The following is a 14,501-nucleotide window of genomic DNA, read 5'->3' as shown; positions in this document are numbered from 1 at the left end:
AGAAGTCATTTCATGCTTGCCTCCAGGTTTAAGAAAAGAAACCTCTAGCTGTGTGCTAGCAGCTTCTCTACCTACAGGGACCAAACACATCAATTGCCTGCCTTGAGACTTAATACTTGGCTCTGTGTACTGAGGGAGATTTCATTTGTGGTAGCAGTAACCACCATTTCATCACTGTTCAAGTGACATCAAACAGGCGGCATTGTTCCCAGCTTACAAGTGGCCGAATGTGCAGGTGCTGCATCGGATTCATGGAGAACGCCAGATCGCTGACAGGCCAAGGATGGATCTGTCCAAGTGATTCATGATACTTTCTTTATTCTCCACTTAAAGGGCTGGCCTCATTAATTCCATTAAGACCAGGCAGATTTAAGTCTCCTTTGTGTTTGGAAACTTTAAGCCCAACAGGCAGGCAAACGTCTCATTTGCTGGCTCGGACCTGAGCTTTGTAGGACCCTCTTATGAGGGACTGACATATTCAGCACTTTTCTACATAAAACAATTCATGGACTTTTTGAGCTATTTATTCTCTTATTACATTTAATAAGTTATCAAAGTGGGGGGAAAAAAGATTTGGAGGTGTTTGAGGATATTGAAAGTAAAATCTTCACTGCAACAACATAAGCTGATTTTAAAGATGCCACGTTGGTTATGTTCCCAGACAAATTCATAATAATGTCCTGAATTAAACCTTTCACACCATACAGAGTAAAAGCAGTGAGTATAAAATGGCTTCTCCTTTCCTGCACCTCCCTCTATTACATTATTAGTGATCTGGGCAATATACAATGCTTTTCATTGTGAAGCACTGCAAAAATTCCTGAAAGAATTGCGTACATGTGCAAAAATAAAATGTAATACAAAACACAGGACCCGATTGTGCTTCAGACAGTGGGTGCTGATTAGGAGAATAAGGACATACCAGTCGTACTCTCTTTAGTCGCTCCTCTAGTTTCTCTTCAGCCTCTCTGTCTCTCAGCACGCCCTCTAGTCTTCGGATCAGGTCTGCAGCAAACCTTTCCGGCTCCACGTGGATGTCCTTCGGAATCCTATTTGTGCGCTGGTGGGGAAAAAAAAAAGCCAGGATCTTGGTGACCTTCCGTAGGTGCTGCATTGTTTACATCAGAGCCAGAAAATGTCTTACTGTGTCTTTGTTTTCAAGGACAGAGGAGAGGATTCAACCTTTTATTTGATGCTAAACATTTGGAGTAGGGGTGCAGTGTGAGGCCAAATCCTGTTGCTTTAAGCCTACACGGGGAGCTGCCTCAAATGTGCTTCTTCATGTGGACATTTGGGACATCTACCGTAAATTCTGGACTATAAGCCGCGACTTTTTTTCGACGCTTCATGCCCCGCGGCTTATACGAGGATTTTACCTTCACCCTGGGGTGTGGCGGGCAGCGGGAGCGGGCAGTAATTCCCTATTGTTCCTGATGGTAGCTCCAAGTACCGTACTTAGGGAAATTCCTAGCCAAATGTTATGGTAATTTCTCTAAGTACTGTACTTGGAGCGTCCAGTCCATGCCGCGGTGCAGTGGAAAAAGAGCATCACACGATATTTTCAGTCATTTGTACTCACCCTCAAGATGGAGAGCAGAAGAAGGAATGCTTATGATGCAGCTTTTAAGTTAAAGGCAATCAATCTGGTGGTTAAAGATGGAAATAGAGCTGCAGCACGTAAGTTTGGCATAAACGAATCGATGGTGAGACGCTGGAGGCGGCAACATGACGAACTGGCCCAATGCAAAAAGACGACAAAAGCTTTCAGAGGTCATAATAGCAGATGGCCCGGACTTGAAAACACTCTGGAAGACTGGGTCAACACGCGAGAACGGGCGGCCGAGGTGTTTCCGCCGTGCACCGCGGCTTATTTACCGGTGCGGCTTATACGTGTACAAAGTTGATTTTTTTCCCTAAAATAAGCATCTGCGGCTTATATAACGGTGCGCTCTATCGTCCGGAATTTACGGTACTTTCTCTCCAGCAAACATGAGTTACTGCAAGGATGTCAATCCCGACATGTTCCCTCCTGATTTGGAACTTGTTGGAAAATAAAGTGCTATTTAGAAAGTTATCTGCATCCTCTGTCAATTTTTTAGCACCAGTAAAGTGAATTCATAATTAATTTGTTGGGGCAGGGAAACATGGCTCTTTGGGGATTTGTGCTCTGTTACGATAAAGTCGATTCATGCATTGGAGGCTACATGTGGAGTTTTAATTTTACTCTTTCCTCCAAGGCCCAATTAGGGCCTGGGTTTTCCTACCAAGAGACAGCTTCAGCAGCAGAGGGAGGCATCAGGCTGTCACGGGCTAGGATTCATGTCTGCTAGGTTTCAGCGCACACAGCTTAGGAAATCATCAAGCTGCATTTAGACAGCCTTCCCTTTCACCATCAGCTATTCTTATACTCCATCACACATCCCGCGACACAGCACAGCTTAAATATGCACATCTCCAGTGGAAGAAGTGAAGAAAAATAAGGCAGAGACAGACAGTTAAGAGGAGAGAGGTGTAGAGGCAGAAACTGTAAGAGGAGAAAGGAAAGAGCCCATGAATAACTCACTGGAATATGAGGTAGTGGCACTCGCCCATTTGCTTTGGCACTTTCGTGCATCTCCCGGCGATGCTGTTTGTGGTATCTGTAGGGTGGAATCCCATCTCTGGAATTAACAACAAAGAACATTTTCATAAACATCCTCATGAATAAACAACACAGACAGCTTTGAAGTTGAAAGCCATTCCTTTTTTTCCCCCCTTTTTTTTTTTTTTTGCCTAAAACGAACATCTATTAAGTCTTGATAAATTGCTGCAGCAGGACAGGTATTCTCACAGGGTTATTGTGTCCCCGCTGTAGCACAAGTGGTCTGGAAGATTAAAGTTGCATGTAATTCCTTGTGGTTTTGGTCATGCTGAGTTTCATGCTCTCCTGTGCTGGATGTTCTGGACCAATTAGCTGATAAGAGCTTTTAATCCAATCTGCTTCTGACACATTTTTGTCCAGTTGTGCATGCTTTGATGTTCTGTTGCTATAATACTACAGTGCTAAATCTGCAGCTAGAAAATATTTTTCAAATCTTCTTTCACTGAGCTATGTGTCGGAAAGCTTGCTTGGATGTGAGTAAAAAACAAACAAAAACAACCTTTTGTATGAATGCTTGTGGACTGGGGGCATTTTTCAAACCTATAGTTTGGTTTTCTCTGGTCTGAATCTGTAGGTTTATGCTTTCAACTTGATTCTCTTTATTTTTCATTGGTAAGAGAATAAACAAAGAAAAGAACCAAAGCCCTTAAGGTTTCATCTGCCAAAACTACAAGATACAACGTGCTTTGTTGCTGAAGTCTAAGGTGGACCTCAATGAATTCTCCAGCTAGCTGCCCGGGACTGTTGATTTTTCTCATCCCCACCCAGTAGAGAGCACCTCACTGCAGGGCTAATTTAGCTCACACTTGCAGAGTATGCTTCGTGGTTGGTTCAGATGGAGGTCAGCTCATGTTCCTGTCATCAACAAACTGCTCAAGAGTTTGTTTGTAATCTGAGACTAAAGTACCAAGACCACCTGTACAAAAGGGTCTCGGTACAGTTGTGCTGGTCTGTTCAACTGCAGGGTTCAGATCTGCCCCCAAAATGTACAGATTAGAACCCTTCAACGAGACTAAACAATGAGGATTAAAACAAAAAACAATGATAACTTGTTCACCCAAAATTACAAACTGGAATTCTTGTATCTGTGACTTTTAAGATAGCGTTAACAATACATGTCATAGCGCTGCAGTAAACCCCCCTGGACAAGAGGTACAGCACTGCACAGCAGCTGAAACCTGAAACTGAGCAGCCAAAGCTAGTTTTTGAGAGAAATTTGAGGCATGGGTGAGATTAAACACCCTTTTTGTTGGAAAATGCAAAGTACTGAAGAATACAAACGCCCCGTTGTGATGGCCAACAACAGAGGTGTTGAGGTCGGGACTATTTTTTTCATTGATTGGTTCATGTAGGAAAAAAGGAGGAACAAAATGAAAAGAGCCTGTCCCTCATTTTAGCTGAGGGAGTCTTGAAGCCCTCATATGTGATCGTTTCACACAAAATTGAACATTTCTCAACTCTTTTCACAGAGAAAAAATTGGCCAATTCTCAGTTCTGACTCGCTGTTCTGAGGCTGGTCATCCTGCTGGTGTTTGTGGCATAATAGTGTAAAAACATAGCGTTCCCATTGCAAACAAGTAAAAAGCTACAAAATCAGAAAAGAACATAGTGGACACAGGCCTTTACTGTCATCTTTTCTTTGATTGTAGAACTGCAGCCCTGCGGGGTCTTGAATACTTACACGCTGCTGTCGGTTAGAGAAAGTGTGTCTGGGTCGCTGGACATACTCTGCTGCTCGCTATCGTTGGCGCTGGTCGCAGGTGCCATGGCGTAACCAGTGTTGACATAGTAGGGGTTGATGGGCTCTCGACATGGTGCATGTCTAGAAAAATGACACACATAGAAGAAATGCTGAGGAATAAGTGAAGGATTTATATTGCGTGATAAAGACACTTGGGAAAATCTGTCTCTCAAGAGCAAGTGTTCAATTCTGTTCATACACTGTGTTGCATTTGAGAAATTATACCCATCTTCCATCTCTGCTAGTCTGGTTACATGACTACAAACATGAAGATGCATAAGAAGAATTTTATTCAATGCAACACACTCAATAACCATGGCAACTACAGTATAACTGCGAAACCAGAAACATAGGTGTTCCTCTATCCACGTTCCAAACTGGCAGTATATTTCTAACTAATTGGAGCATGGCGCATTAACTTGGACATTCAAATAGAAATTCAGTTAAAATAAAATATGCTTTCAACATCCTAGATTCATGTACCTCTACTCTTTATGCTTATCGGCCCACAAATATTTCACAACATACCAGAATCTGTCGCGTAAGAGAACTGAACCCAGCTAGAACATATTCAAAACTGAGCATCTGGTACTGGCCCCGGTGGACAGCCTCACACTATTATCCATGCACCCCTCCCGGCTCGCCAGAAACGAAATGTCACAGCGCACAAAATGCAGCAATGCATCTATGAGATGTTAAATATTCTGTAAAAATCAATAATCCAATATGGCCGGAAGTGAGCATTTTTCAAAGGTACCGTACTATCTTGTTAGTGCAGGTGAATAAAAATATAAAGCAAGTCAAGCTAATACAAGACATTTAAGATTTTGTGAAAATAAGTAATCTAACGTGGGTGCCAGAGGAAGTTTTGCAACTGTGATCAAAACTTATTTCTTATGGCTTTGTTGCCAAGTGTCATCAACAGCTCAGTCCTATTGATTTATTGTTCTTAGCAGCGGCGTAATGTGCTCAGATACAAATGAAGCCGATATTTTACACAGTAAGTTCACTAGAATTGACCAAATAAAAGCATGTTGACCAGCCTTCGTGAACACACCTGATGTGATGTCAGAGTCCTGTAACTACCCATCTTCTCCTGACGCACATCCATCCATCCATTGGCGCGCATCCAGAATTCAGTTATTTGACACCATTTACATTCCCAATCATTGACATTGCTGATCACATTTCTTACAAGGCCTCATACACATGAATTATAGATGTTAGGCGTCATCTCTTTATGCAAAGTAGAACTCCCTCAAGCATTCATCTCACACTTTCTCCCTGTTTAGAATGCAGAAGCAGCGAGGAAAAAAAAAAAAAAAACTAGAAAAAAAGTTCAAACTAAAACCTTTGTGACCAGCTAATTTTCATCAGCATGTACATTCAACAACTGTGAATAATTAGAATATATGCCAGGTTGCTGAAAAGTCTACACAAATAGGAGCTGCAGACCTCTTGAGAAGCTTCACGGAGCAAACATTTTTCACAGTTGCCCAGAATTCAAGGTCATATTCATTTTTATTTTGATGTGAAGAAAAAAAAAAAATTAAATGTCAAAAAACTCTGGACTTTCTTGTGACTTTGAGTTGTTTCCTCTCGTTTATCCTTACTTCTGCATCATAACACCCCACGAGACAACCAAAAACTCGAGAAGCCGAGCCTAATTACATTTGCTTTCAAACAAAGGTTGCTCTTTATAAAGTTACTTAAGCTGAAAAAAAATATCTACCATTACAGATGAGAGAAATGCTTAACAAAAGCTAATCAAGGGCTTGGCAAGCTAAATGCTCGTGTTGCCAAGTTGAACAAGGTCTGACGCTACGTATGACTGGAATCTGCTTCTGCATTGAGATTCAATTCAGTAAAGAAGGATTGTGTGTTTCTTCGGCTCATGACCTCATCAGTTAGTGAGACTCAAGAGTACAAGATGTTCCAGACACACTAATAGAAGTGATTCATTTCAAACAAACCGGAGCCGAGTCATTCTTCTTGGACACATACTATTTTGTTTTAATCTGAGTATTAAAACTACATGATAGAGAGTTTATATTGCTAAACTCAGAGCTTCAGCTTGTCATGTATTGCTTGTAGTTTTGAGGGAAACTTGCCACCATGTCCTCAGTTGCCCTCCATGTGATCACAATTTGAACATAAACTTCTGCAGCCACCCGCCGTCTCATGCCAACTCTTAATTAAAGAGACTAAAAACAGTATTTTGTTTTTAAAGTATCCCTTCATTGTGTGGGACATAAATAACTAAAGCAGGGGCGGTAGAGGTAGAGTGGTCACCTAGCAACCGAAGGGTCGCTGGTTTGATCCTCACTTCCCCCGGTGACCATGTCCAAGTATCCTTGAGCAAGATACTGAGCCCCTAATTGCTCCTGATGGCCCTGCGAAGGACTGGGTGACCCCCGCCTCTCGCCCAATACATACAGCCTGTGGGGGTCCTCAATGATCTGAAGGACAACAACTTGGATTAAAACCACCATTAAGCGTCTGAACTCCACATCTGAATTGACTGAGCAAAACTTTGAGCTGTTACTGAATGTACAATATATATAATATAATCGTCATAATATACAATACGGAGCAGCGTGTACTGCTGGAATCTTTTCTTATATTTTCCAGCAGATTTCAAACAAATATTGATCTACCGCGCTCGCCTTTGGATATGCTTCTTGTTGTGTTTGTTTCCCAGAGCAAATCATCACTTGGTTTATTTTGTGTCTTGCAGATATTAACCTGAAAAGCTTCATGTCAATAATCCGGAGCGTAGGCAGCTGTCCTGTCTCAAAATAACAGTAATATTCTTTTTTTAAATATGCGTATTTCATATTTTTAATACATCACCTACAGAGTTACAACATTGCTTCAAAAAAACAGAACAAAACAAGGGAGATAAAAGAGTAAGACAAAGATGAGCTAAGAGGCAAAGGAGTAACATAGAAGACATGTATCTAACATTTCCAAAAGATATTCAAAAGAAAAAAGTTTTGAAACCAGTTTTACTGCATTTCATTGGCTCTGTACCTGTACTCTGCTAAATGACGTGAAACTCTAATCTAATCTAATCTAATCTAAAAACAGGAGGAAATGACTTCCAGAGTGGCACAATTTAAAACGAGAGGCAACACTTTAACGTCATTTTTGTCTTTATTGTTCGTATGGAATGAACAGAAGGGCAAAGACGAGTCCTTTTACTCAGCGACGTGCCTCGATCAGCTCCAGGGGCTGAGCGGTAGCGGGAGTTGAACATTCTTCAGAAAACCCTGCAGGTTTTAGGAGTTTGTATAAACCATCAGGTTTTTCTTAGTGTTTTTTTAAGAAGTTATCAGAGTTCTTAGAGTGACCAACAGGGACACAGAGTCCTCGAACCTCTAAGTCATCGGTAGCCACGTACACAACAGGCAGGGGCACATCAACCAACGGGGACTCGCGTCCTCATTTACGACAGCTACTTGTACTTTTACAAGCCATTTCATATTGAGCGATGCTGAAGAATCTGAATATAATTTTAAGACTCATTAAAATTGCCCCGATCATGTTTGTGTTCAATATTCCCCAACTGTCAATGACTAATTGTCATTCCCATCACCTGCGAGCAGCATTATTCATCTTGAAGCCTATTTTTATTACACTGAGGAGACTTTTAACAGCCTGAATGTTAAAATCCATCCATCCTGCGCTAATGGCAAATCAAATATCCTTAATAATGTAACTGTGGTCTTCAATACTCCGAGTGGAAAATGAGACCAACAGAAACTGACATTCTATTTGATTTGCTCAGGAATGGCTGAGCATGATAAAAAACACAGTCTGACAGAACAGTCTAGTTCTGGTCATTTATCTCTCATTAATACCAGGAAATCTCAGTTGAAGGGAGAAATTATATAACAAAAAAACTTTTCCATCTTCTCTTGGCAGCTCAGCTCTCCTTTTTTCTCCTCAGAAACTTTCATCTCTTGTTCGTCTCCCTTTTCACCTGCTTTCCCCCCCAAAGTTATCTCCCCGCCTCTTTCTCTCCTTCATTCTTTCCACACTTTCACTCCTTCCTGCCTTTCATCTTCCTCACTCTCCAAATCTAGACGTTCCACTTCTGCTCTCTTCTCACCGATTTTCCACTTCCCACCTCATCATGCATTTTTATTCTCTCTCCTTCTATGAACTTCTGCACTTCCTCACTTCCCTCCCCCTCTTCCTCCTCCTCCTCCTCATCTCTCCTCCTCTAGTCCCGCTTCCTCTCCTGCACTGCTGGCTCTAGCTTTTCCTTTTCTCTTCTCTCTCTCACTCATAACAGACTTAAAACATATAATAAGGACTTGTGATCATGAATGCTTGTGTTCTGACACCTAAGCGCAGAGGTGAATCCTCGGCAAATGAATTGCACCGGCTCATTTTCCTTGTATCATTTCCATTAAGTATCTTTACGGTGTTACGGCTCCTGTAGCATCTGAGGAGTTTAAACTTTGAGGAAACTACTTTTTTGTCACATTTCCGAGAATAAAATCTTCAATTAAGCATCATTAAAATGAAGAACACCTGGATCTCTGAGAATCAAGGTAACAAATTGCAGGAACAGGAAAGAAACTGATGAGCAGCGGCATAAACCCTCAAAATTCAGTTGAAGTGAACACTTAGTTTTAGTCAGAGTAGACAGCTCTGATAATACATCTACAGGCATAAAACTGCCTAAAAGCAAATGTTTCTCAGCATCAGATAAGCAGATTTTGCACTGCAGAGATTACAACATCTGGCTGAATCAACTCTGACCTGCCAGGCTGGAAATCAAAAAGCTTTCCAAAGCAGAGGAAATTGTTTTAAATGCTGCCGTTACACAAATGGGCTTAGATGGCGGCAATAAATATTATATTGAACATTATTTTAAGATTTCATGCAATGAATTGTCTTATGGATCACACAGATGTTGGTAGAAGTGTCCTCGCCTTCATTGCTTTTGTAGTTTATCTGATGGAAAGACCAACACTTAGTAATTACCCGTCTGCCTTCCTTTGTTATCAGCCTTTATCTGCCCATTAAATATTCAACTTCCTGTGATGAATGTTATCTAAATGTTAAATGTCGTTCCCACACTTTTTGTTCCATTAACAGTTTTTATACAGCTGTTAAATCCTCAACTAACAACTGGATCACAGTAGGAAACTTCCAACCTGTCATTTACCTCCATTGATGCATAGAAGCAGGAAGTTATTAACCCCGTTACTCCCTGAAATAACTTGTACTCATTAAGATCCAGGTGTAGAACTCTTATGCTTTCATTTTTACTGATTTAGTTATGTGCTTAAATCAAAACACATACACACACACAGGCGGCATTATAGACATATTTGAGAGTGGGGTCAGGTGATGCATCGGCATGTATAGTATGACAGGGGTAATGTGTAGAGATTTGGCCATACAGTTTCTAATGTGAGAGAGAAATTCTCGCACAGTCTTGTAAATCGAGCTTCCGAGGTGAGGCGGGATGGAATTGCGGACACACAGGAGGAAGCAACCAAAGATGAACCAGAGAAAGTCGTTCAGAGTTTTGTTGACGCTATCAATTGTTTTAAGGTAGTTGTTTTCCTAAAACCTGAAAGAACAGTTACCAGGATACAAAAGGATAAGATACCATAATGGCTTCAGCCGAATGATGCACAAGACTACAAAGTAAAACACAGTTCATGACAGTATTTTTTGCCCCTGAATGCAGATGTAATACCAAGTAGGGACAGAGTAGGAAGGTAAACATTACAATTTCAACAGTAAGTGACTTTGGAAAACTTCTCCTTGAACAAATGCTGAGCTCTTTCATCACCAACACCCGGTCCGATGGGAAAACCTATGTTTCCCCTCACACCCGCGCAAGAAACACAGACAAGGCTGCTTCAAGTGAAGAAGCAGCATCCGACACTTCCTCACCACCGGAAGGGCAAATACTTCACATCTGCCTTTAACGTGTGTTGAGCGATCCGATCACAGGCAGACACTTCTTATTCACATGTATTCAGTATTACTTAATATTCCATTTCTGCATGACAATATGAGCCAGATCTCACTCGTTCTTGCAAATAAACAAGTATATTAGATGTATTTGCGATGGCTGTTGTTTTTAAACCGCCAGCAGCTGAAATGACAGCAGGTGATACCGTTTGCCTTCATTTAATGGTCTCAAACTGGTACTTTTACCAAACCAGAAATGTCTGGTACACTGGGAAAGACAACTTGGCTTTAAACCCTTGTCAATTCCGATTAAACAAATTGCTTTTCTGTTTTTGTGTTTTGTGAGGCATCTGCACTGGCAGTATTTCACTAGTTACTATTTCATATCTTTTGCACCAAGCTGCTCCATGCTGACTGAAAGATGTATGAGAAGACGACGTGTCTTAGCATTGCAGCAGAAGCAGGACGCTAATGACTGTGGTCAGCCAGGTTTCGTGTTGACATTTTTTTGTCGATCAGAGCTGATGGATGACTGTGTCTCCAGCAGGGTCATTTGTCCAGGGACTGAATGCTGATTTAACCCTCTGACAGTGCAGTCAAAAGCCAGATGCTGGTGGGTGCTGACAGGTTTTTAGCAAGTGGAAAAGGGGTTCAAGACTGACTTAGAATAGGTGAGAGTGTTGTCAATTCCTGCTTTTTTTGGAACAGAAACCCACGACGCTGCAGTAAAGTTCCCTCTCCTGGTCGGGCAGAATTTAAAAAAGAATCTAAACTATACACACTGGATCATTCTTTGGCTAGTTCCAAATCAAACAGATGTTTGACGCACTTGTAATATCTCTGGGGTTGGTTTTTTTCTGCCTGTACTTTGCTTACATAGAGGACGTGAATTGATCAGATCTCAACGCATCCAGAGAGTTAACGCCTTAGGGCTGCCAACTTGTGATCGGATCACTCAGGACTATATACAATACCAAGTCTGAACAGCTTAAGAATCACTTCACACACCATCTTCCTCTTATCTTAGCTGTCTCTTGTGCTACACTCATCATTTTAAACTTCAGGCAGCGTTCCTGGTGGTGAGGGATTTCAGCTTTATTTCTAATTCAGCAGTTTGCAGAGGAAATCTGTGTGGCTAGAGCTGAAGTGAAGCTTTCTAGGTTGCTGGGAGGATTTACCTGTACTCGTGACTGTCCTGGAATCTGTTGGCAACGCGCTGCGGTGCCGTCTCCATTAACAGCTTCTGTGTAAGCCTGTTGCTTGGCGTGGGGTCACTGTCAGGCTGCTCATCAGCCTCTTGGTCACATCTCCATTCCTCATTTTCATTTAATGTTGGTAAATATCCACTCAGACTCTTTCCATTACCAGAAATAGGGCTCTGATTGCTGTACAGCTTAGGACTCTCTCCTCCTGTTCTTGTATGTTCCAAATATATGTCAGACTTCAGGAATAAAGGGTAGGTGTTTTCCTCCATCATAGTCTGGATCTCAGTCTGAGCCTGGTCAAACATTGCAGGATCAATGTGAAGCTTTGTCACGCAGTCTTTGATGAAGGATTTGGTAGCTGGTTTGATCTGTCTGGAAACTATCCCATTGTTGTCCAGGATGTATTTCTTATAGATAGCTTTTGCTAGTTTCACCCGCTTCTCCTCATTACCCTCGTTAGCTTCAAGTTTACGGAAGCCACTGCAGGCAAACCAGAAGTCCAATGTGTCGGCACACTCTTCCTGTCTGAGAAACGTCCTAAAGAGATGGATGCCATCCTGGTCATCCAGGAGGGAATGAAGAGATTCAGCCCATTTCAGGTAAGGCGGTGTTGGGGAGGCGCTGCCCTCCGGCTCGTAACCCAGGTCCAGGTCAGGCCGCCTGGGTGTCGCGACAGAGGCCTCACATTTGAGGCTGGTATTCTTTGAGAAGGAGCTTAGGTTGCGTCCATCACTGCACACCAGTTCACCTTCTTCTCCAGGGACAGGAGGTCTGGGAGCATCCTCAGTGAAGCTGCCACCCAGGTCCACCAAGTAGCCCCCTTTGTTGCTTATGCTCATAGTCCCAGCATCCATAAACCACGTCCCCGTAGAGCCCACACTGCACAACTATCAGATCCAGACCTCTACTTACACCACGGCAAAAAAACTCCTGTAAGGAGGAAAAATAAATAATGAGATGCAGCTTCATCGAAAGACAGACTGTTGCTAGCTTTTATTGAGCACTATCATTGTAACATGTTGCAATACACACGGAAGGATCAAATCTACACATCAATCTACGGATATCAAGAGAATTTATAATAAGTCTCGGATGAATACGTGCCATAGGACTGGTTAGCAGAGGTTCCCACCGGGAATTTGTTATAATTCAGCAAAGTTTGTCATGAAAGACTTTGCAAGTGGCCAGTTTCCAGCTGAGCATTAAAATTAATGCAGATTCCGCCTGAATCCAGAGGATGTGTAAATGAGAGAATAGCTACTGTGAAGCTCCTTATCCGGAAAGCAGTTTCTGAGCATTTATATGAATAAACCAATATCTCAGAATAACTGTTAAGAGTAATGAACCTCCTAATAAAAAAGGCAATACATCAAATTTTAGACTGTGAGAATAAACTGAAAAAAAAAAAAAAAAAAGGATACACCCAACCTGTGGAAAGTGAAAGCTGAGGTCATAGAGTTTTAATGTTGTTTATGATCTATAATCACGCGACACTGAGTCAGGGTTCTGTGGCAGGTCAAGAGCGGAGGTTCTGGTGCTGCCTGGCCCCGAAGCAGCTGTTCTACTTGGCAAAAGCGTGAACATCCTATAGGAGTCATGCTTTTATACATAATATTGTGACTACTCCCTTTGGATTCATGACGTGAATTAAACTGCCTTATTTTCTCGACTGTTAGCTGAAACTTCCAACTGCATATGTTGTTGTTTTTTTTCATTGATCCTTCAGTGATATTCTCTTTCTATTTCCCGCACAACTGTCCAGCAGTTACGGCAGAGTAGCAGATTTAATGATTCTGAAGGATTGAATGTCTTGTTCAAGGACAAAGTTCTGATGATATACCGTCCCTGAGCTTTCCTGCTTGGAAAAAAAGACAAATTAACTGCAGAAGACATTATATTTAGCTTATAATGCCAGGATGATTCCAGTAGCATCAGCTGGCCACCAGTGCTGATATTTGAGCATGGGGTTATGATCTTAGATGACCAAAATTCAACACTGCAATTCTGCCTGTATAATTATAGAATTGACAAAAATGCAGTTGTTTCAGAAATTGTTTTTTTTCTCCGATATTTTTGTTATAACTTAATTTCATGAAACCCTATTACGGAAACAGCACACTGCACAAATGCCTGCTATATATTTTATGCTGGTTGAAGTTTTTATGTATGAGATGAGAAATGCAAATTTCAATGTGATCAATAACATGCCAGTACATTTCTCTCTAGCCAGCACTAGTGCCGTCTGTGTTACACTGTAACTACACAACAACGGCCGTACGACTTTCACCAAATCTTGCAGCACTAATTCAATGTCATTGCAACATCTGAAGGTGAATTTTTGCCTGCTGGCATTGTCAGTTACAGACCAAATAAATGATACTTTACATTGTCTTGCATCTTTACCACTATCCTCCTGTGCCGCTGCTTGCCTCTAAACACACTGGGACGAGTTTCAAGAATGTAATATGTTTGGAATATAATTTCATAAATGATTAATTGCGTTTGACAGAGCTGCATTTAATATTTCACAAGAAATATCGACGCTGGTTCGCTACCACGGACCCTTCAGGGTACACCCACTCTCTTGTCTTGTCCAATACAGATACCAATCATCCTCTTGATTGAACAAAGCAAGTAAAAACTCAAATTGCACATGCCTCAAGTGTGGCATGCACGTGCACTGCGCCAATACAGTACAGGTGGAGTGGCGGACATCTCAAAATGTGGGTCATTTCTAATCACACCTGCTTAAGAAAGGGATTTTGGTCACTCGAGGCCGATGAGGAGATGTTCAATTAGCGCATTAATACTTCAATTAGCGGTCACAGGTGTGTGCGGGGTGTGATACACAGAAGGACTACGGCGCTTTTTCTGCAGTCAGAGGCGAATTCAGGATACGTGCGTTTTCAGAAAGTGCCGCTTTGAAGTGAGCCTCTCATCACATTCATGTCTTGGCCTCTCCAGAATGAGC

General features: G+C 41.8%; 1 protein-coding gene across 7 annotated transcripts in view; it reads right to left on the bottom strand.

Moving 5' to 3' along the window:
* The window catches only part of axin1 (axin 1), a 33,898-nt gene that overhangs the window by 10,217 nt on the left and 9,180 nt on the right, over positions 1-14,501 (bottom strand). For all 7 annotated transcript variants that reach the window (XM_086184865.1, XM_086184864.1, XM_086184863.1 and 4 more), the window contains 4 exons: positions 11,504-12,460; positions 4,323-4,463; positions 2,564-2,660; positions 923-1,060 (listed from right to left, as the gene is read on the bottom strand). In XM_086184865.1, the coding sequence (XP_086040991.1) occupies positions 923-1,060; positions 2,564-2,660; positions 4,323-4,463; positions 11,504-12,384 (1,257 nt within the window). In that variant the 5' untranslated portion in view covers positions 12,385-12,460. The remainder of the gene's footprint in view (positions 1-922; positions 1,061-2,563; positions 2,661-4,322; positions 4,464-11,503; positions 12,461-14,501) is intronic.

Source organism: Aulostomus chinensis, chromosome 18, assembly GCF_037954235.1.
Source record: "Aulostomus chinensis isolate RoL2024-O1b breed Wild chromosome 18, RoL_Achi_v1.0, whole genome shotgun sequence".
NCBI lineage: Eukaryota > Metazoa > Chordata > Actinopteri > Syngnathiformes > Aulostomidae > Aulostomus > Aulostomus chinensis.
The sequence above is the reverse complement of the archived record's forward strand: the minus strand, read 5'-3'. Positions and strand labels throughout refer to the sequence as shown.